This window comes from Rhinoderma darwinii, chromosome 3 (assembly GCF_050947455.1).
Source record: "Rhinoderma darwinii isolate aRhiDar2 chromosome 3, aRhiDar2.hap1, whole genome shotgun sequence".
NCBI lineage: Eukaryota > Metazoa > Chordata > Amphibia > Anura > Rhinodermatidae > Rhinoderma > Rhinoderma darwinii.
In genome coordinates this window covers 7,967,777-7,986,950 of record NC_134689.1, presented here as the reverse complement: position 1 = coordinate 7,986,950, position 19,174 = coordinate 7,967,777, and the positions used below count along the sequence as shown (strand labels likewise).

General features: G+C 40.5%; 1 protein-coding gene across 1 annotated transcript in view; it reads left to right on the top strand.

The window, feature by feature from the left end:
- Positions 1-19,174, top strand: part of SYN3 (synapsin III) — a 162,285-nt gene that overhangs the window by 138,554 nt on the left and 4,557 nt on the right. The window contains exons 5-10 of the mRNA XM_075855825.1: positions 2,886-3,028; positions 7,041-7,115; positions 7,528-7,630; positions 13,985-14,119; positions 14,380-14,488; positions 15,529-15,835. Coding sequence (XP_075711940.1) covers positions 2,886-3,028; positions 7,041-7,115; positions 7,528-7,630; positions 13,985-14,119; positions 14,380-14,488; positions 15,529-15,835 — 872 coding nt within the window. The remainder of the gene's footprint in view (positions 1-2,885; positions 3,029-7,040; positions 7,116-7,527; positions 7,631-13,984; positions 14,120-14,379; positions 14,489-15,528; positions 15,836-19,174) is intronic.

Genomic DNA, 19,174 nt, shown 5'->3' with positions numbered 1-19,174 from the left:
ATAATTTGGGATATGACGGATGTGAGGCCCATCATCTCCTGACCGCGGTCCAATTACGGAGAGGTCGTTATCTCTGGACAGACAAATCTTCTCATTATAATATAAAAATACATTTTTCGCGTTTTTCCCCTCCTCTTGGCCGACAGATCAGCATCTTGATAAATATTTATTTTTTCTCGGAACAGGAGCTCGATAATGAATATTTTGTGCTCCCCCAGTGACCCCACTTCCCTCGTCAGCCCCCAAATTACTAATGACTTGTCTGTGCGTCCGATGATGTCATCACCTCTACTCCTACATGTAAGAAAACATTTCCACTGCTCCCGTTCTGTGTTTTCCCAGCTGGACAACGGCTTTGGTGATGAGTCTCTCATAGATAGTGGTAAAAATAAAACCCTGAAGCTCCACCAGAGAAGATCCTGATGGCAAGTGAGGCCCTGCGTCCATCAATGTACCTGCTACTACCCCATGGAGTTTCCCATAAATCTATCCTACACATTATATTGAGTTACTTATTTTGTACTAATTTGAGTCTTATACTCCAATCACATACAAAGCAGCTTTAAAAAAAAATTCTGATTGGAAACAGGCCACGGTATATTTAAACTCCATTACCTGACGTTTCCTAATGGTTCAGCATTAACTTCTTAAAGGGTTTGTCTGGTTTTGAAAACCCATTTTAGGGCTATTTGTTGATAGAGACGAGACCTTCATTGGAGACCTCCATGTCGAGATAGACGAGAGCAGCTACAAAGGGAGTCTCTTCATCTAGGGGATCCAGGACAGATTTCAATGGGTATCATGTAATACTTCATTTCTCCTGCGGAGGCACTGCAGGGGGATTCAACACTTGGTGCCAGGTTGCTGCATAGAGTACTGATGACCTCTGGGGATTCCAGCAGCAAGACTCCCTGTGAGGAGCTTATTTTAGGGCAGAAAGTGATTTTCAGAAGCGGAAAGCCCCTTTAAGAGGTTGTAGGGGCGTAAAACATGTATATAAAAAAAATAATTATGATTTATATTATAATAAGGGCATCTGAAGTGACAAAATGTGTATCTGCTGTGTTGTGCCCAGTGTTTACAAGCCGAGCAGCTGAATTTGGGCGGGACTAGTGTAGTGTGATTGACAGGGAGTTGAATGGCCAATAGGATGAAGTGTCTCCCTCAGCCAATGAGCGAGCATGGACGGCACCCATGGGTGCTTACAGAAGGATGAAGAAGCTGTGCAGATCTGGAACACAGTGCACATTAGGAAGTTAAATTATCATCTCGCTCCCAGAATCCACAGCTCTCTGGTAACAGGAAAGCAGCAGCATTTTAAATGCAGCTCTAGATGTGATTGGAGTAAAAGACATAACGTGATATATAGATTTATGCTGCAGAATGTTTCCCTTTAAATTATTTTTCAATAGTGAGATATGTTTTTTTTCCAGATGACCCTGACAGAATTAGACCCTTCACCCCCCAAAAAAAGGTCACACAGGGTCTTTTAAAGTCATGTCCCTTTAAAATGAGATATAATACAAGACCAAACTTGTTTTTAAAAATGTTCAGACTTTATTTAATAAATTATACATATTAAAGAACAAGACAAAAATGACATAATAGTCAAAATACACCTACAAAAATGTCATTATATCATGACTAAAGTGAGAGTGCATATAATAAGGCCAGTAGGAGGCCGCGTAAAGCAAACAGGATTTATATAAAGTGCCATAGAGAGTCAAAATAGGTCCGACTATATACATATATACATGTAAAGCAAATGAAAATACACGTAAAGTGCTGCGTTCATCCACCACACCCGCCACGCGTTTAGCCGGCTTCTTCTGGGGTCGCACTGGGCCAGACGAAACTGTTGGTCAAGCACTGGCGGGGTAATTTCCAGTCTTGGTGAGTCCCATAATTTTAAAAAGAGATCTCATTAGCGCAGGTTTTCTTAGGTTCGTGTTTCTGTACAGTGTAGGATCTGACCTGAGCTACTACCCACCATTACTCCCACTAAATTGCTCCCTTAGGTGCCAATAACGGGGACAAAAAAAAAAGCCCCACCTACCTGACTCTTTAGAAACACGACTCGTCCTGCAGGAAGAGGTCTTCTTCAGGATGGTCGTCCATTAAGTCATGTGACCTCCTGAATGGCTGAGAGGGCTCACTGAGGGGAGGGGCCTATGTGACTGACAACCCTGTGGGGTATTTTGTGAGGCTGTTTAGTGGGTGTAATAATAGTTTTATGTTTTTAGGGCGTCTTACATTTAAAGGGACCAGACAGGTTCCCGTTAAGGTTCCAGAACTTTTTTTTCCAGGTTGTATTTGATGTTTTAATGACTCCTTAAAGGGATTGTTTAGGAAACCCATTTTCATACACCCTATTAAGGATTTCTGAGGTAATAGATCGAGGTCCTCGGTTCAGGATCCTCATCTCTTGGTCAGAGTGGACGACCTTGCTCTGGAGGAACTGCCCTGTCCTGTATTACACAGACAACACATTGATATGAATGGACACTGTGTAATACTACATTTCTCCTGTGGTGGCGCTGCAGGGAAATTCACCACTTACTGCCAGGTTTCCCCAACGCACCGCAGGTCAATTTCTGAGCGATTTTGACGCTTATCATTTACGCAGCGTGTGGAGGAGATTTGTTCAAATTTCATCTACTCTGCTGCTACTGTATTATACTACGTTGCGGTAAAAACGCAGTATTTATGCAACGTGTGAACTTGGCCTAACTGGTGAAATGTTCAGATCCAATAACCAGGGGTGTAACTTTAGGGGGTGCAGAGGTTGGCGGTCTCACCTGGAGCCTGAGGGGTTCCATAAGGTTTCTACGCCATATTACGAGACCCGTACTATATTGTGTTTATTTTCCCTCTCCCCGACACAGATAAAGGTAGATAACCAGTACGACTTCCAGGATATGTCCAGCATCGTGGCCATGGCAAAAACCTACGTGACCACTGAGCCGTTCATAGACTCCAAATATGACATTCGCATCCAGAAGATCGGGAATAACTACAAGGCGTACATGTAAGTGTGACCTCCCCGTAATTGTCTCCCCTGCATTGTGTAATTGTCTCCCCTGCATTGTGTAATTGTCTCCCCTGCATTGTGTAATTGTCTCCCCTGCATTGTGTAATTGTCTCCCCTGCATTGTGTAATTGTCTCCACTGCATTGTGTAATTGTCTCCCCTGCATTGTGTAATTGTCTCCCCTGCATTGTGTAATTGTCTCCCCTGCATTGTGTAATTGTCTCCCCTGCATTTCTCTGCTTTCTGAATGGCAAATCTTCCTAGTTATGCAACGAGGCTTCCAGAATATTTCATACTCGAGCAGATTTACTCCTATAGGAGCTATAATAGCAGCCATACCGGTCATCACCCAGCTTTCCAAGAATCAGAAAATGGACAAATATATTTCTTATTATTTCAGATTGTCACTTTACCTTCCATTAACTGATAATATGGATTCTATTGGTTTTACTGGTGGAGTCTTCACACCATATGGAGAATATTTCATGGAGGCAGTAAAGGGTTACTACTGCTGCGTGAGATGAAGTCACTGGTTGCTGCCGTTATTTCGGACACTGTAGACCGAGGTCCTTGCCCTGTCTGCACAGATGGGATTACTGGAAGCTGCTGAGACCAAACATGTTGTGTCTGCATAGAAAGAGATGGTAGATCCCGGGACTCCCCGCTGACTCATAGCGGTGAAGCTTTTTTTAGGCCAATATATATGGAGTATGCATAGGAGAGGATCATCTCAATCAAGGCCCCTCTCTGTACTGTGTACATACATTACATTACTTATCCTGTACTGATCCTGAGTCACATCCTGTATTATACTCCAGAGCTGCACTCACTATTCTGCTGGTGAAGTCACTGTGTACATACATTACATTACTTATCCTGTACTGATCCTGAGTTATATCCTGTATTATACTCCAGAGCTGCACTCACTATTCTGCTGGTGGAATCACTGTGTACATACATTACATTACTTATCCTGTACTGATCCTGAGTCACATCCTGTATTATACTCCAGAGCTGCACTCACTATTCTGCTGGTGAAGTCACTGTGTACATACATTACATTACTTATCCTGTACTGATCCTGAGTTACATCCTGTATTATACTCCAGAGCTGCACTCACTATTCTGCTGGTGAAGTCACTGTCTACATACATTACATTACTTATCCTGTACTGATCCTGAGTTACATCCCGTATTATACTGCAGAGCTGCGCTCACTATTCTGCTGGTGGAGTCACTGTGTACATACATTACATTACTTATCCTGTACTGATCCTGAGTCACATCCTGTATTATACTCCAGAGCTGCACTTACTATTCTGCTGGTAGAGTCACTGTGTACATACATTACATTACTTATCCTGTACTGATCCTGAGTTACATCCCGTATTATACTCCAGAGCTGCATTCACTATTCTGCTGGTGGAGTCACTGTGTACATACATTACTTATCCTGTACTGATCCTGAGTTACATCCTGTATTATACTCCAGCGCTGCACTCACTATTCTGCTGGTGGAGTCACTGTGTACATACATTACATTATTTATCCTGTACTGATCCTGAGTTACATCCCGTATTATACTCCAGAGCTGCACTCACTATTCTGCTGGTGGAGTCACTGTGTACATACATTACATTACTTATCCTGTACTGATCCTGAGTTACATCCTGTATTATACTCCAGAGCTGCACTCACTATTCTGCTGGTGGAGTCACTGTGTACATACATTACATTACTTATCCTGTACAGGTCCTGAGTTACATCCTGTATTATACTCCAGAGCTGCACTCACTATTCTGCTGGTGGAGTCACTGTGTACATACATTACTTCTCCTGTACTGATCCTGAGTTACCTCCTGTATTATACTGCAGAGCTGTACTCACTATTCTGCTGGTGGGGTCACTGTGTACATACATTACATTACTTATCCTGTACTGATCCTGAGTTACATCCTGTATTATACTCCAGAGCTGCATTCACTATTCTGCTGGTGCAGTCACTGTGTACATACATTACATTACTTATCCTGTACTGATCCTGAGTTATATCCTGTATTATACTCCAGAGCTGTACTCACTATTCTGCTGGTGGAGTCACTGTGTACATACATTACATTACTTATCCTGTACTGATCCTGAGTTATATCCTGTATTATACTCCAGAGCTGTACTCACTATTCTGCTGGTGGAGTCACTGTGTACATACATTACTTATCCTGTACTGATCCTGAGTTACATCCTGTATTATACTCCAGAGCTGTACTCACTATTCTGCTGGTGGAGTCACTGTGTACATACATTACATTACTTATCCTGTACTGATCCTGAGTTACATCATGTATTATACTCCAGAGCTGCACTCACTATTCTGCTGGTCGTTATTGGAGGCATTCAACAAGCTTCTTGTCAGACACTCCCTCTTAAAATTTCTACATCTAATGACTGGACATTGTCTGGTGTAAATACACTCGCTAGAAGGCAAGCCACTAGAACAAGCAGAGGATACTACAGAATTGTAAATGCAGCTCTGGAGTATATTTTCCATCCATTAAATACTTTTTACTGTTATTGTCTATTTTCTATTTGCCAAGTTCCTTTAATCCGACATCCAGTTTTCCTGAACGTCTGATATTCCAGCCCATAACTACAAATAATCCGGAATCTCACAGAACCAGAAGGCAAAGCAGATCGCAACTGGGGCGTACATAGGAGAGATGGGGCCCATGGCACAGATCAGAGTGGGTCCCCCATAATATTTCTGGGTTGACAAAGAAGCCAATTCCCCTCCCCATTAATTCCTCTGTAGCGCCTGCACAGATTCTCCTCGCCCAATAGTAAAGGATGGGATCAACCAAGGCTGGGCCCCCTCTCTTTCCAGGCGCCCCATCTGCTTCTATAGTATTGGCTAGAGAGAGCCAATTAAAGTGACAGGAGCACATTTTTGGGGGTAATATTTTATTTTGGAATTTTCTCTACCTGTACAACTGATTCAGAATGTCTGATAATCCGGCACTTTATAGGTCTCATTGTTGCCGGATTAGTGGAAGGTTTGTGTATGTTGGCGGCGTGCTGTCATGGTGGTCAGTGAGTGTTGATCTTGCTATCACGGTCATTATCGGCCTGCGCTCCTCGGCGTGACTCGTATGATTAATGGCTGAAGCCGGATGACCCCACATTATGTTGGTGCACGGGGCACACAATGAAGCCATCACAGGCGGGCACAACGTCCTCCTGGGAGATCCGCAGATCAGGAAGCGTCGCGCACACACCCCGGGGGGACTCGGCGCGTTCTCTTGGCTCCACTAGAATATGGAACAATACAGCGCTGTCTGCGAGGCCCGAGACGTGGTCTGAGGCCCGAGCCAATTGCCTGCGGCGAAATATAGGAGACGCTTATGCGAGCGAGAATAAAGCAGCAATGATGGGAATGTCAGCTGCGAGCCCCCCGCTTCCTCCCGAGCCCGACAGGCCTTTCATAGGAACCGTGAATGAAATAGCAATTAGCTCTGCCCTAGCGAGGGTTAAATCTTCAGCTCACTGCAGGTGCAATACCCTCCCCCTCCTCTGTCAAAATAACTTTCAGAAATGTTTAGTCCTATCTGGTTCTAGGAAAGCTGGGTGGCAAGCCAGCAGGTACCATCACAGCTCCCTCAGGGGTTGGCACTGTTTTTTTTAGACTCCTGAGAGACGAATCTGCCAAGCGGTTGATGAATAGTTTGGCATATTTGCCATTCAGGGGTCTGGAAAAGCTGGATGACTGCCCTTAAAGGAGCTCTCTAATAACTCTCATATAGGTGAAAGTCATGTAGTTTACTGCTTTCTTGCTGTCAGTGAACGGGAGCATTCTTGTTTACATCCAGCTGAAAACCTGACCTAATACTTCTCACAGCTGAGGGTTTGTTGCAATTGCACCCAGTCTAGACAATCCTCTGTGAGCTAAGCTGCAGCTAATAAAAATCACCCGATCTGTACCTGGAATTTTATGACTTTTTTTTTTTGTATTTTAGGCGTACATCAATTTCCGGAAACTGGAAGGCGAACACGGGCTCCGCCATGTTGGAGCAGATCGCCATGACTGACAGGTGAGGGCCGCAGGACTATGCACATGTTTCTGTTCACACATAGAAACGTCGCTGTCCACAGAACCTAGTCCGATTAAAAATTGTGTCATCCCTTTAAAGTATACCCCCAACTTTAAACACTTTTATATCCTCTGCTTCCCTTCGTAGAGTTAATTTTTTCTGCTTGAAGCCACCACTAGGGGCAGCTCACTGAAGACAGTGGCCCCTGCTGGTCATGTGACATAGAAGATAATTAAAAGTGGAATTCCCCTTTAAATAATTCAGCATTTCCCACGAAGCCTGGGATATATATATATATATATATATATATATATATATATGTATATATATTTTTCCTGCAGATTATATGCTGCCTATGGATGAATCTGCGGTAAATCCTCTAATTTTATTTCCTCCGCCTCCCTTATTTCAGATACCGGTTATGGGCGGACTCCTGCGCTGAGATGTTCGGCGGTTTGGATATTTGCGCGGTGAAAGCCGTACACAGCAAAGACGACAAAGATTATATCATCGAGGTGAGTAACGGAAGTCGTGTCCCAGAAACCTCCAGGATTTTACAATCACAACATCACAAGAAACATATCCTCTATATGCAGCAGAGCCGACACAGCGCAACAGGTGGATGGAGACCACGAGATTACAGCAACGTAAAATAATAGACGAGCGCCAGTCTGTCAGGTCCTTTATAGATGGGGAAACCGGACTCCTGGAGGATTCTGGGAGATAAGATCAGCCATGGTCCTGAACTAGTTAAACTATGTACAGAAAAAAAAGAGAGAAAACCTTCAGCGGATACGTTACCAATATAAAGGGTAACTCCACCCATCATGTACTCATAAAAGAGTCTCTGATGTTCCCCTTGTATTGTCCCCCGTTTCCATTCCCTGTAGTGTATGAAACGGGGAGTGACTACTTCCTCTGAACACCATTTTAAGCCACAATAATTAGGCCCCGCCCCCTGACTCTTTGGCTATAGGACTCCTCCTGTTTTAGGGTCAGGGCTGCATTCTTACCAACATTCAAATCCTAAATTGTGGGACATTTTAATCCCTCATCGGATTAGGCACAGGAACGCCCCTAAAGTACTAGAAACGCCCCTTTAAGGCACATTAACATAAGCTCCGCCCATTTTCCATTCACACGTGCAGTCATATGACACAGACATTAGATGATCATTGGCTGAGGGGGACTGATAGAGATAGGCCGTTGTTATCACCCCCTAGTCAAATCCTGCGGGCTCCACCTCCCATCTGCCTTACGGACACTTAGAAGTTCCTGGTCTTTATGTTTAGGACTCTTTTTCATGACTAAATTTGCGTTTCATGTTACCGCCATATTTTGTCTTTGGTGAAAACCATACTTCCCAAAGTTCGATTCACAAATTGCTGGACATTTTAAGACCCGTCTCTATTCCACACAGAAACGCCCCATAACAGCCGAAAACAACTCTTTTATGTAAATCTGCATAAAGTGGTCACACACAGTCCTGGACAGTCCTGTTAAAAATGGGACAGTTAGGAGGTATGCAAAAACAAGAAACATATCAGCAGAGGGAATTAGGCAGGGCCGTAATTTGTTTTAGAGAAAACAAGGCCCAGGGCAACAAAATAGGTCCTCACGATTTCCATTTTTAGAGGTTTTTTTTTCCATAATTGCAGCACAAGTCATACCGCCATATAGTATCCAAATAATACTGCCATATACATCCCACATAATACTGCCATATAGTGCCAACATAATACTGCCATATACAGCCCACATAATACCACCATATAGTGCCAAGATAATACTGCCATATACAGCCCACATAATACTGCCATATAGTGCCAAGATAATACCGCCATATAGTATCCAAATAATACTGCCATATACATCCCACATAATACTGCCATATAGTGCCAACATAATACTGCCATATACAGCCCACATAATACCACCATATAGTGCCAAGATAATACTGCCATATACAGCCCACATAATACTGCCATATAGTGCCAAGATAATACCGCCATATAGTATCCAAATAATAATGCCATATACATCCCACATAATACTGCCATATAGTGCCAACATAATACTGCCATATACAGCCCACATACCACCATACAGTGCCAAGATAATACTGCCATATACAGCCCACATAGTACCACCATATAGTGCCAAGATAATACCACCATATACAGCCCACATAATACCACCATATAGTACCAAGATAATACCGACATATACATCCCACATAATACCACCATATAGTGCCAACATAATACTACCATATACAGCCCACATAATACTGCCATATAGTGGCAAGATAATACTGCCATATACAGCCCACATAATACCACCATATAGTGCCAAGATAATACTACCATATACAGCCCACACAATACCACCATATAGTGCCAAGATAATACTGCCATATACAGCCCACATAATACCACCATATAGTGCCAAGATAATACTGCCATATACAGCCCACATAATACCACCATATAGTGCCAAGATAATACTGCCATATACCGCCCACATAATACCACCATATAGTGCCAAGATAATACTGCCATATACAGCTTACATAATACCACCATATAGTGCCAAGATAATACTGCCATATACAGCCCACATAATACTGCCATATAGTGCCAAGATAATACTGCCATATACAGCCCACATACCACCATATAGTGCCAAGATAATACTGCCATATACAGCCCACATAATACCTCCATATAGTGCCAAGATAATACTGCCATATACAGCCCACATAATGCCGACATATAGTGCCAAGATAATACTGCCATATACAGCCCACATAGTACCACCATATAGTGCCAAGATAATACTGCCATATACAGCCCACATAATACTGCCATATAGTGCCAAGATAAAACTGCTATATAAAGCCCATATAAGACCCCATATAGTGCCAAGATAATACTGCCATATACAGCCCACATAATACCACAATATAGTGCCAAGATAATACTGCCATATACAGCCCACATAATATCACCAAATAGTGCCAAGATAATACTGCCATATACAGCCCATATAATACCCCATATAGTGCCAAGATAATACTGCCATATACAGCCCACATAGTACCACCATATAGTGCCAAGATAATACTGCCATATACAGCGCACATAATACTGCCATATAGTGCCAAGATAATACTGCTAAATAAAGCCTATATAATACCCCATATAGTGCCAAGATAATACTGCCATATACAGCCCACATAATACCACAATATAGTGTCAACATAATACCGGCATATACAGCCCACATAATACCACCATATAGTGCCAAGAAAATACTGCCATATACATCCCACATAATACCACCATATAATGCCAAGATAATACTGCCATATAGTGCCAAGATAATACTGCCATATAGTGCCAAGATAATACTGCCATATAGTGCCAAGATAATACTGCCATATACAGCCCACATAATACCACCATATAGTACCAAGATAATACTGCCATACACAGCCCACATAATACCACCATATAGTGCCAAGATAATACCGCCATATACAGCCCACATAATACCACCATATAGTGCCAAGATAATACCGCCATATACAGCCCACATAATACCACCTTATAGTGCCAAGATAATACTGCCATATAGTGCCAAGATAATACTGCCATATACAGTCCACATAATACCACCATATAGTGTAAAGATAATACTGCCGTATGCAGCCCATATAATACCGCCATATAATGCAAAGATAATACTGCCGTATGCAGCCCATATAATAACGCCATATAATGCAAAGATAATACTGCCATATACAGCCCACATGATATCAACATATAGTGCCCAGATAATAGTGCCATATACAGCCCACATACCACCATATAGTGCCAAGATAATACTGCCATATACAGCCCACATAATACCACCATATAGTGCCAAGATAATACTGCTATATACAACCCACATAATACCACCATATAGTGCCAAGATAATACTACCATATACAGCCCATATAATACCACCATATAGTGCCAAGATAATACTGCCATATACAGCCCACATAGTACCACCGTATAGTGCCAAGATAATACTGCCATATACAGCACACATAATACCACCATATAGTGCCAAGATAATACTGCCATATACAGCCCACATAGTACCACCGTATAGTGCCAAGATAATACTGCCATATACAGCCCACATAATACCACCATATAGTGCCAAGATAATACTGCCATATACAGCCCACATAATACTGCCATATAGTGCCAAGATAATACTGCCATATACAATCCACATAATACCACCATATAGTACCAAGATAATACTGCCATATACAGCCCACATAATACCACCATATAGTGCCAAGATAATACTGCCATATACAGCCCACATAGTACCACCGTTTAGTGCCAAGATAATACTGCCATATACAGCCCACATAATACCACCATATAGTGCCAAGATAATACTGACATATACATCCCACATAATACTGCCATATAGTGCCAAGATAATACTGCCATATACAGCCCACATAATACCACCATATAGTGTAAAGATAATACTGCCGTATACAACCCACATAATACCACCATATAGAGCCAAGATAATACTGCCATATACAGCCCACATAATACTGCCATATAGTGCCAAGATAATACTACCATATACAGCCCACATAATACCACCATATAGTGCCAAGATAATACTGCCATATACAGCCCACATAATACCACCATATAGTGCCAAGATAATACTGCCATATACAGCACATATAATACTGCCATATAGTGCCCAGATAATAGTGCCATATACAGCCCACATACCACCATATAGTGCCAAGATAATACTGCCATATACAGCCCACATAATACTGCCATATAGTGCCAAGATAATACTACCATATACAGCCCACATAATACCACCATATAGTGCCAAGATAATACTGCCATATACAGCCCACATAATACCACCATATAGTGCCAAGATAATACTGCCATATACAGCACATATAATACTGCCATATAGTGCCCAGATAATAGTGCCATATACAGCCCACATACCACCATATAGTGCCAAGATAATACTGCCATATACAGCCCACATAGTACCACCATATAGTGCCAAGATAATACTGCCATATACAGCCCACATAATACCACCATATAGTGCCAAGATAATAGTGCCATATACAGACCACATAATACCACCATATAGTGCCAAGATAATACTGCCATATACAGCCCACATACCATCATATAGTGCCAAGATAATACTGCCATATACAGCCCACATAATACCACCATATAGTGCCAAGATAATACTACCATACACAGCCCACATAATACCACCATATAGAGCCAAGATAATACTGCCATATACAGCCCACATAATACCTCCATATAGTGCCAAGATAATACTGCCATATACAGCCCACATAATACCACCATATGGTGTCAAGATAATACCGCCATATACAGCCCACATAATACCACCATATAGTGCCAAGATAATACTGCCATACACAGCCCACATAATACCACCATATAGTGCCAAGATAATACTGCCATATACAGCCCACATAATACCACCATATAGTGGCCAAATAATATGCAGAATTTAGATAATACCCCTTTTAATAGCCCATATTATATTGCCATAGAGTTCCCGCATAATACTAAAATTTAATTTCCAAATAACACCATCATACACCACTAGATAATAGTGGGTGATTTGAGTTTGCTCCTGGGGTTTCCCCAAATTCACAGAAATGGCGCATGTAGCGGTTGATTAATTTGGAGCATCAGACGACTCTTTGTAGCCGCTCCCAGACAAACACCAGATATATCTCCAATTCCTCCAAATGGGACGGTATTCCTTTAATTCGTGTCACTTGAGGACAACGGGGACGGTCACTATTTCTGGTCGTTGTGTGACGCTCCTCATGAGGAATGCTGATGACTGCACCAGATGCTCCCACAGATTTTGGGTCACGGTGTCATTGTCATGTACAGTTAATGAGCCATCCGCTTAGATTGTCACCCCTTCATTTCTGTGTTGATTATTATTTTTTTATGTTTCACGGGTAATAATTAAAGGGATTGTCTAAGATTCGAATAAAAGGGTCTGTTTTTTTCCCCAGAAACAGCGCCACCTTCGTCTATATGGCCGTGTCTGGTATTGCAGCTCAACCCTATTCAAGTGAATAGGGCATCACTACAATACCAGGGTATTTTTAATAGTCCTGGACAACCCCTTTAAGAACTAAAACTATTCACGATCCTATAATGTTAAAGGGAACCTATCAGTGGACGGAATACCTAGGTTGGTGAAGCCCCACCATTTTTCTTAGCTCTATAATCGGCAAATGCAACTTGTATTATAATACCGTATATATATTATCACAACTTTTTTTTTTTTTGCTGCTTTTTTCAGTTCTGAATTCCTCTGTGCCACATTGTGTGCCTGGAAACCATCAACAAGCAGGGTAGCAGCTGCTGACCAATCTTATTACTGCCTTTTTCTGAATATCCAGGGCACCTTGGCGTATTAACATCTGATGCCGATGAATACAGCAACATCTAAATTGTCTGATTAACATGTGGATATCTAATACCGTCATTGGGTACTCATGGGTTAATTAGTTGGACTGCAGGAGGGATATTTAAGTGTTAATGAGCCAATCTGACTCACCGCCTATTAACATTGTGCACTCAAAGTACTAGAAACACCATTTAAGAAAAAAAGATCTGTCAACAGCAACTTGCTGACTGTTTCCACTCACATGTTTTTGGGTGGGAAAGGTGAGCCATCACTTTATAATGGTCTATAAAGATGTTCTGTAGTAATCGGCACCTTTTTCTGCTCACCAGGTCATGGACAGCTCCATGCCTCTGATCGGAGAACACGTGGAGGAAGACCGCCAGCTTGTGGCTGATCTTGTGGTGACTAAAATGACGCAACACGTCCAAACGCAACCTCCAACAGCACCGATTCCGAGAAACCAGGTATATTCTGGGAATAGTTCAGACTGTGCGGTGTCTTGGAGATCCAAATCACCATCCACATCAATGTCCACACAACCTCCACTCACTGCCGGCAAGGATGTAGATATTGATGTATTTGGTGATTTTTAGGTCTGCCGCTCCGTGGGTGGGTGAGGAGCACCCAGTGAAGTGCCCAGCAGGAGCGGTAGAGGTAGAAGTCCACGCTGTTATGGTGAAAAGCCACATTGGCCACGAAAAACCCACGACCTATTGTCTTCCAGCCGCAACAGATGCAGCCGCAGGCGGTCAAACCACAGACGCAGCCCCAGCCGGGTCCACCAGGAGGAGGGGGCGCTCCAACTTCAGCTCAACCAAGACCTTCCCCACAAGGTAAACTTGAAGAGGTGCGGGAGGGAGTACGGCTGGAGCCCCCCTTTACCCCTCAGCAAGCAAAGCAACATAAGGAATATTTTTCTGGTACACTGCTGACATCTGCTGGCCAAAATTAGCAATGCACTATGACAAACTTGTATTAGAGTGCGGCTTCACGGTGAGTTCTGTTGTGCGATACCCAGCCGGGCCCCGTAAAAGAGCACGGTTAGTCAATGCCGCCACGTGAGTGACACCACCAACATTATTTTAGTTAATTCCTGGTAATTTTGCTGCATACCTGGCGCTTCAGAACACCGCGCCATATTCAGGACACGTGTGCACTATGGTCACATCCTTGTGCAATCTTAAAGTAGTTGTCCAGGGTTAGAAAAACATGGCAGCTTTCTTCCAAAAACAGCGGCACGCGAATCTACAGATTGTGTCTGAAACGACAACGCTACCGGTAAAGCGAGTGGAGCGGAGCTGCAATACCACGCACAACCTGTAGACAGATGTGGCACTGTTTTTGGAAGAAATCAGCCATGTTTTCTAATCCTGGACAACTCCTTTCAAGCAAGGTTGCACAGTGTTCACATCCTATTGGACAGTTTTTTTTCCACATTTCTGCTTGCTGTCAATGAACGGGAAAATACTTCTTTGCCTCCAAAAGCTGAAAAACTGTACAAATCTTACCGAGTATTTGCTACAGTTGTATCCAGTCTAAACAGTCTGAACTCCAGACTGATACAATGTGCCTGCAACTGATACTTTGTAACAAACTATCAGGACAGGAGAGCGATTTGTGCTGCTGATGTGTTTATCTCACAGACGATTGTCTAGACTGGATACAACTGTAACAAACCCTCAGCTGTAAGAATTATTAGAACGTTACAGGTTTTCAGCCTCTAGATGTAATCAAGAATGGTCTATTCACTGACAGCAAGCCAAAATCCTAATAATGGTGAGGAAATGAACAAAAATAACCAAACACCTCCTTTAGTGTGAAACACAAGCGTGACACTTTCTACAGTTAACCTGAATTATGTTTTTCTGCAAAGGTGGAGCTCGTCCAGCGCAAGGTGCCCCCCCGCCCAGGGCAGCAGCCCCTCAACAGCCGAGGCTTTCACCACAGGGACAGCAGCCCTCCCAAACTTCCCAGCCCAGCTCTCCACAGCCTCAAAGGTCTCCAAATTCTCCCCAGCTCCCACGACCTGCAAGTGGAACCCCTCCAGGCCAGACACCCACTAAATCCGCTTCTGCATCCCCCCAACTGCCTAGGCCACCAGCACAAGGGCAGGCACAGAACCAACAGCCATCGCCTGGAGCAGCGGCAAAGACTCAACCATCACCCCACCCGCACCTCAAGTATATCAGCAGAGCGTCTGCAATACTAGCAGTTATATTCTTGTATATAGGAGCAGTATTATAGTAGTTATATTCTTGTATATAGGGGGCAGTATTATAGTAGTTATATTCCTGTATATAGGGAGCAGTATTATAGTAGTTATATTCTTGTATATAGAGGGTAGTATTATAGTAGTTATATTCTTGTATATAGGGGCAGTATTATAGTAGTTATATTCTTGTATATAGGGGCAGTATTATAGTAGTAATATTCTTGTATATAGGAGCAGTATTATAGTAGTTATATCCTTATACATAGGGGCAGTATTATAGTAGTAATATTCTTGTATATAGGGGCAGTATTATAGTAGTTATATTCTTGTATATAGGGGCAGTATTATAGTAGTTATATTCTTGTATATACGGGCAGTATTATAGTAGTTATATTCTTGTATATAGGAGCAGTATTATAGTAGTTATATTCTTGTATATAGAGGGTAGTATTATAGTAGTTATATTCTTGTATATAGGGGCAGTATTATAGTAGTTATATTCTTGTATATAGAGGGTAGTATTATAGTAGTTATATTCTTGTATATAGGGGCAGTATTATAGTAGTTGTATTCTTGTATATAGGGGCAGTATTATAGTAGTTATATTCTTGTATATAGGGGCAGTATTATAGTAGTTATATTCTTGTATATGGGGGGCAGTATTGTAGTAGTTATATTCTTGTATATAGGGGCAGTATTATAGTAGTTATATTCTTGTATATAGGGGGCAGTATTATAGTAGTTATATTCTTGTATATAGGGAGCAGTATTATAGTAGTTATATTCTTGTATATAGGGAGCAGTATTATAGTAGTTATACTCTTGTATATAGGGGGCAGTTTTATAGTAGTTATATTCTTGTATATAGAGGCAGTATAATAGTAGTTATATTCTTGTATATAGAGAGCAGTATTATAGTAGTTATATTCTTGTATATAGGAGCAGTATTATAGTAGTTATATTCTTGTATATAGGGGGCAGTATTATAGTAGTTATATTCTTGTATATAGGGAGCAGTATTATAGTAGTTATATTCTTGTATATAGGAGCAGTATTATAGTAGTTATATTCTTGTATATAGGGGGCAGTATTATAGAAGCTATATTCTTGTATATAGGAGGGAGTATTATAGTAGTTATATTCTTGCATATAGGGGCAGTATTATAGTAGTTATATTCTTGTATATATGGGGGCAGTATTATAGTAGTTATATTCTTGTATATAGGGGGCAGTATTATAGTAGTTATATTCTTGTATATAGGAGGCAGTATTATAGTAGTTATATTCTTGTATATAGGAGCAGTATTATAGTAGTTATATTCTTGTATATAGGGGCAGTAGTATAGTAGTTATATTCTTGTATATAGGGGTCAGTATTATAGTAGTTATATTCTTGTATATAGGGGGCAGTATTATAGTAGTTATATTCTTGTATATAGGGTACAGTATTATAGTAGTTATATTCTTGTATATAGGGGCAGTATTATGGTAGTTATATTCTTGTATATAGGAGCAGTATTATAGTAGTTATATTCTTGTATATAGGGACAGTATTATAGTAGTTATATTCTTGTATATAGGGGCAGTATTATAGTAGTTATATTCTTGTATATAGGGGGCAGTATTATAGTAGTTATATTCTTGTATATAGGGGGCAATATTATTGTAGTTATATTCTTGTATATAGGGGCAGTATTATAGTAGTTATATTCTTGTATATAGGAGCAGTATTATAGTAGTTATATTCTTGTATATAGGGGCAGTATTATAGTAGTTATATTCTTGTATATAGGGGCAGTATTATAGTAGTTATATTCTTGTATATAGGAGGCAGTATTATAGTAGTTATATTCTTGTATATAGGAGGCACTATTATAGTAGTTATATTCTTGTATATAGGGGTCAGTATTATAGTAGTTCTATTCCTGTATATAGGAGACAGTATTATAGTAGTTATATTCCTGTATATAGGGGCAGTATTATAGTAGTTATATTCTTGTATATATGGGCAGTATTATAGTAGTTATATTCTTGTATATAGGAGCAGTATTATAGTAGTTATAGTCTTGTATATAGGGGCAGTATTATAGTAGTTATAGTCTTGTATATAGGGGGCAGTATTATAGTAGTTATAGTCTTGTATATAGGAGGCAGTATTATATTAGTTATATTCTTGTATATAGGGGCAGTATTATAGTAGTTATATTCTTGTATATAGGGGCAGTATTATAGTAGTTATATTCTTGTATATAGGAGCAGTATTATAGTAGTTATATTCTTGTACATAGGGGGCAGTATTATAGTAGTTATATTCTTGTATATAGGGGGCAGTATTATAGTAGTTATATTCTTGCATATAGGGGTAGTATTATAGTAGTTATATTCTTGTATATAGGGGCAGTATTATAGTAGTTATATTCTTGTATATAGGGGCAGTATTATAGTAGTTATATTCTTGTATATAGGAGCAGTATTATAGTAGTTATATTCTTGTATATAGGGGGCAGTATTATAGTAGTTATATTCTTGTATGTAAGGAGCAGTATTATAGTAGTTATATTCTTGTATATAAGGGAGCAGTATTATAGTAGTTATATTCTTGTATATAGGGGGCAGTATTATAGTAGTTATATTCTTGTATATAGGAGGCAGTATTATAGTAGTTATATTCTTGTATATAGGGGCAGTATTATAGTAGTTATATTCTTGTATATAGGGGGCAGTATTATAGTAGTTATATTCTTGTATATAGGGGGCAGTATTATAGTAGTTATATTCTTGTATATAGGGGCAATATTATTGTAGTTATATTCTTGTATATAGAGGCAGTATTATAGTAGTTATATTCTTGTATATAGGAGGCAGTATTATAGTAGTTATATTCTTGTATATAGGGGTCAGTATTATAGTAGTTATATTCTTGTATATAGGGGCAGTATTATAGTAGTTATATTCTTGTATATAGGAGGCAGTATTATAGTAGTTATATTCTTGTATATAGGGGCAGTATTATATTCTTGTATATAGGGGCAGTATTATAGTAGTTATATTCTTGTATATAGGGGGCAGTATTATAGTAGTTATATTCTTGTATATAGGAGCAGTATTATAGTAGTTATATTCTTGTATATAGGGGTCAGTATTATAGTAGTTATATTCTTGTATATAGGGGCAGTATTATAGTAGTTATATTCTTGTATATAGGAGGCAGTATTATAGTAGTTATATTCTTGTATATAGGGGCAGTATTATATTCTTGTATATAGGGGCAGTATTATAGTAGTTATATTCTTGTATATAGGATGCA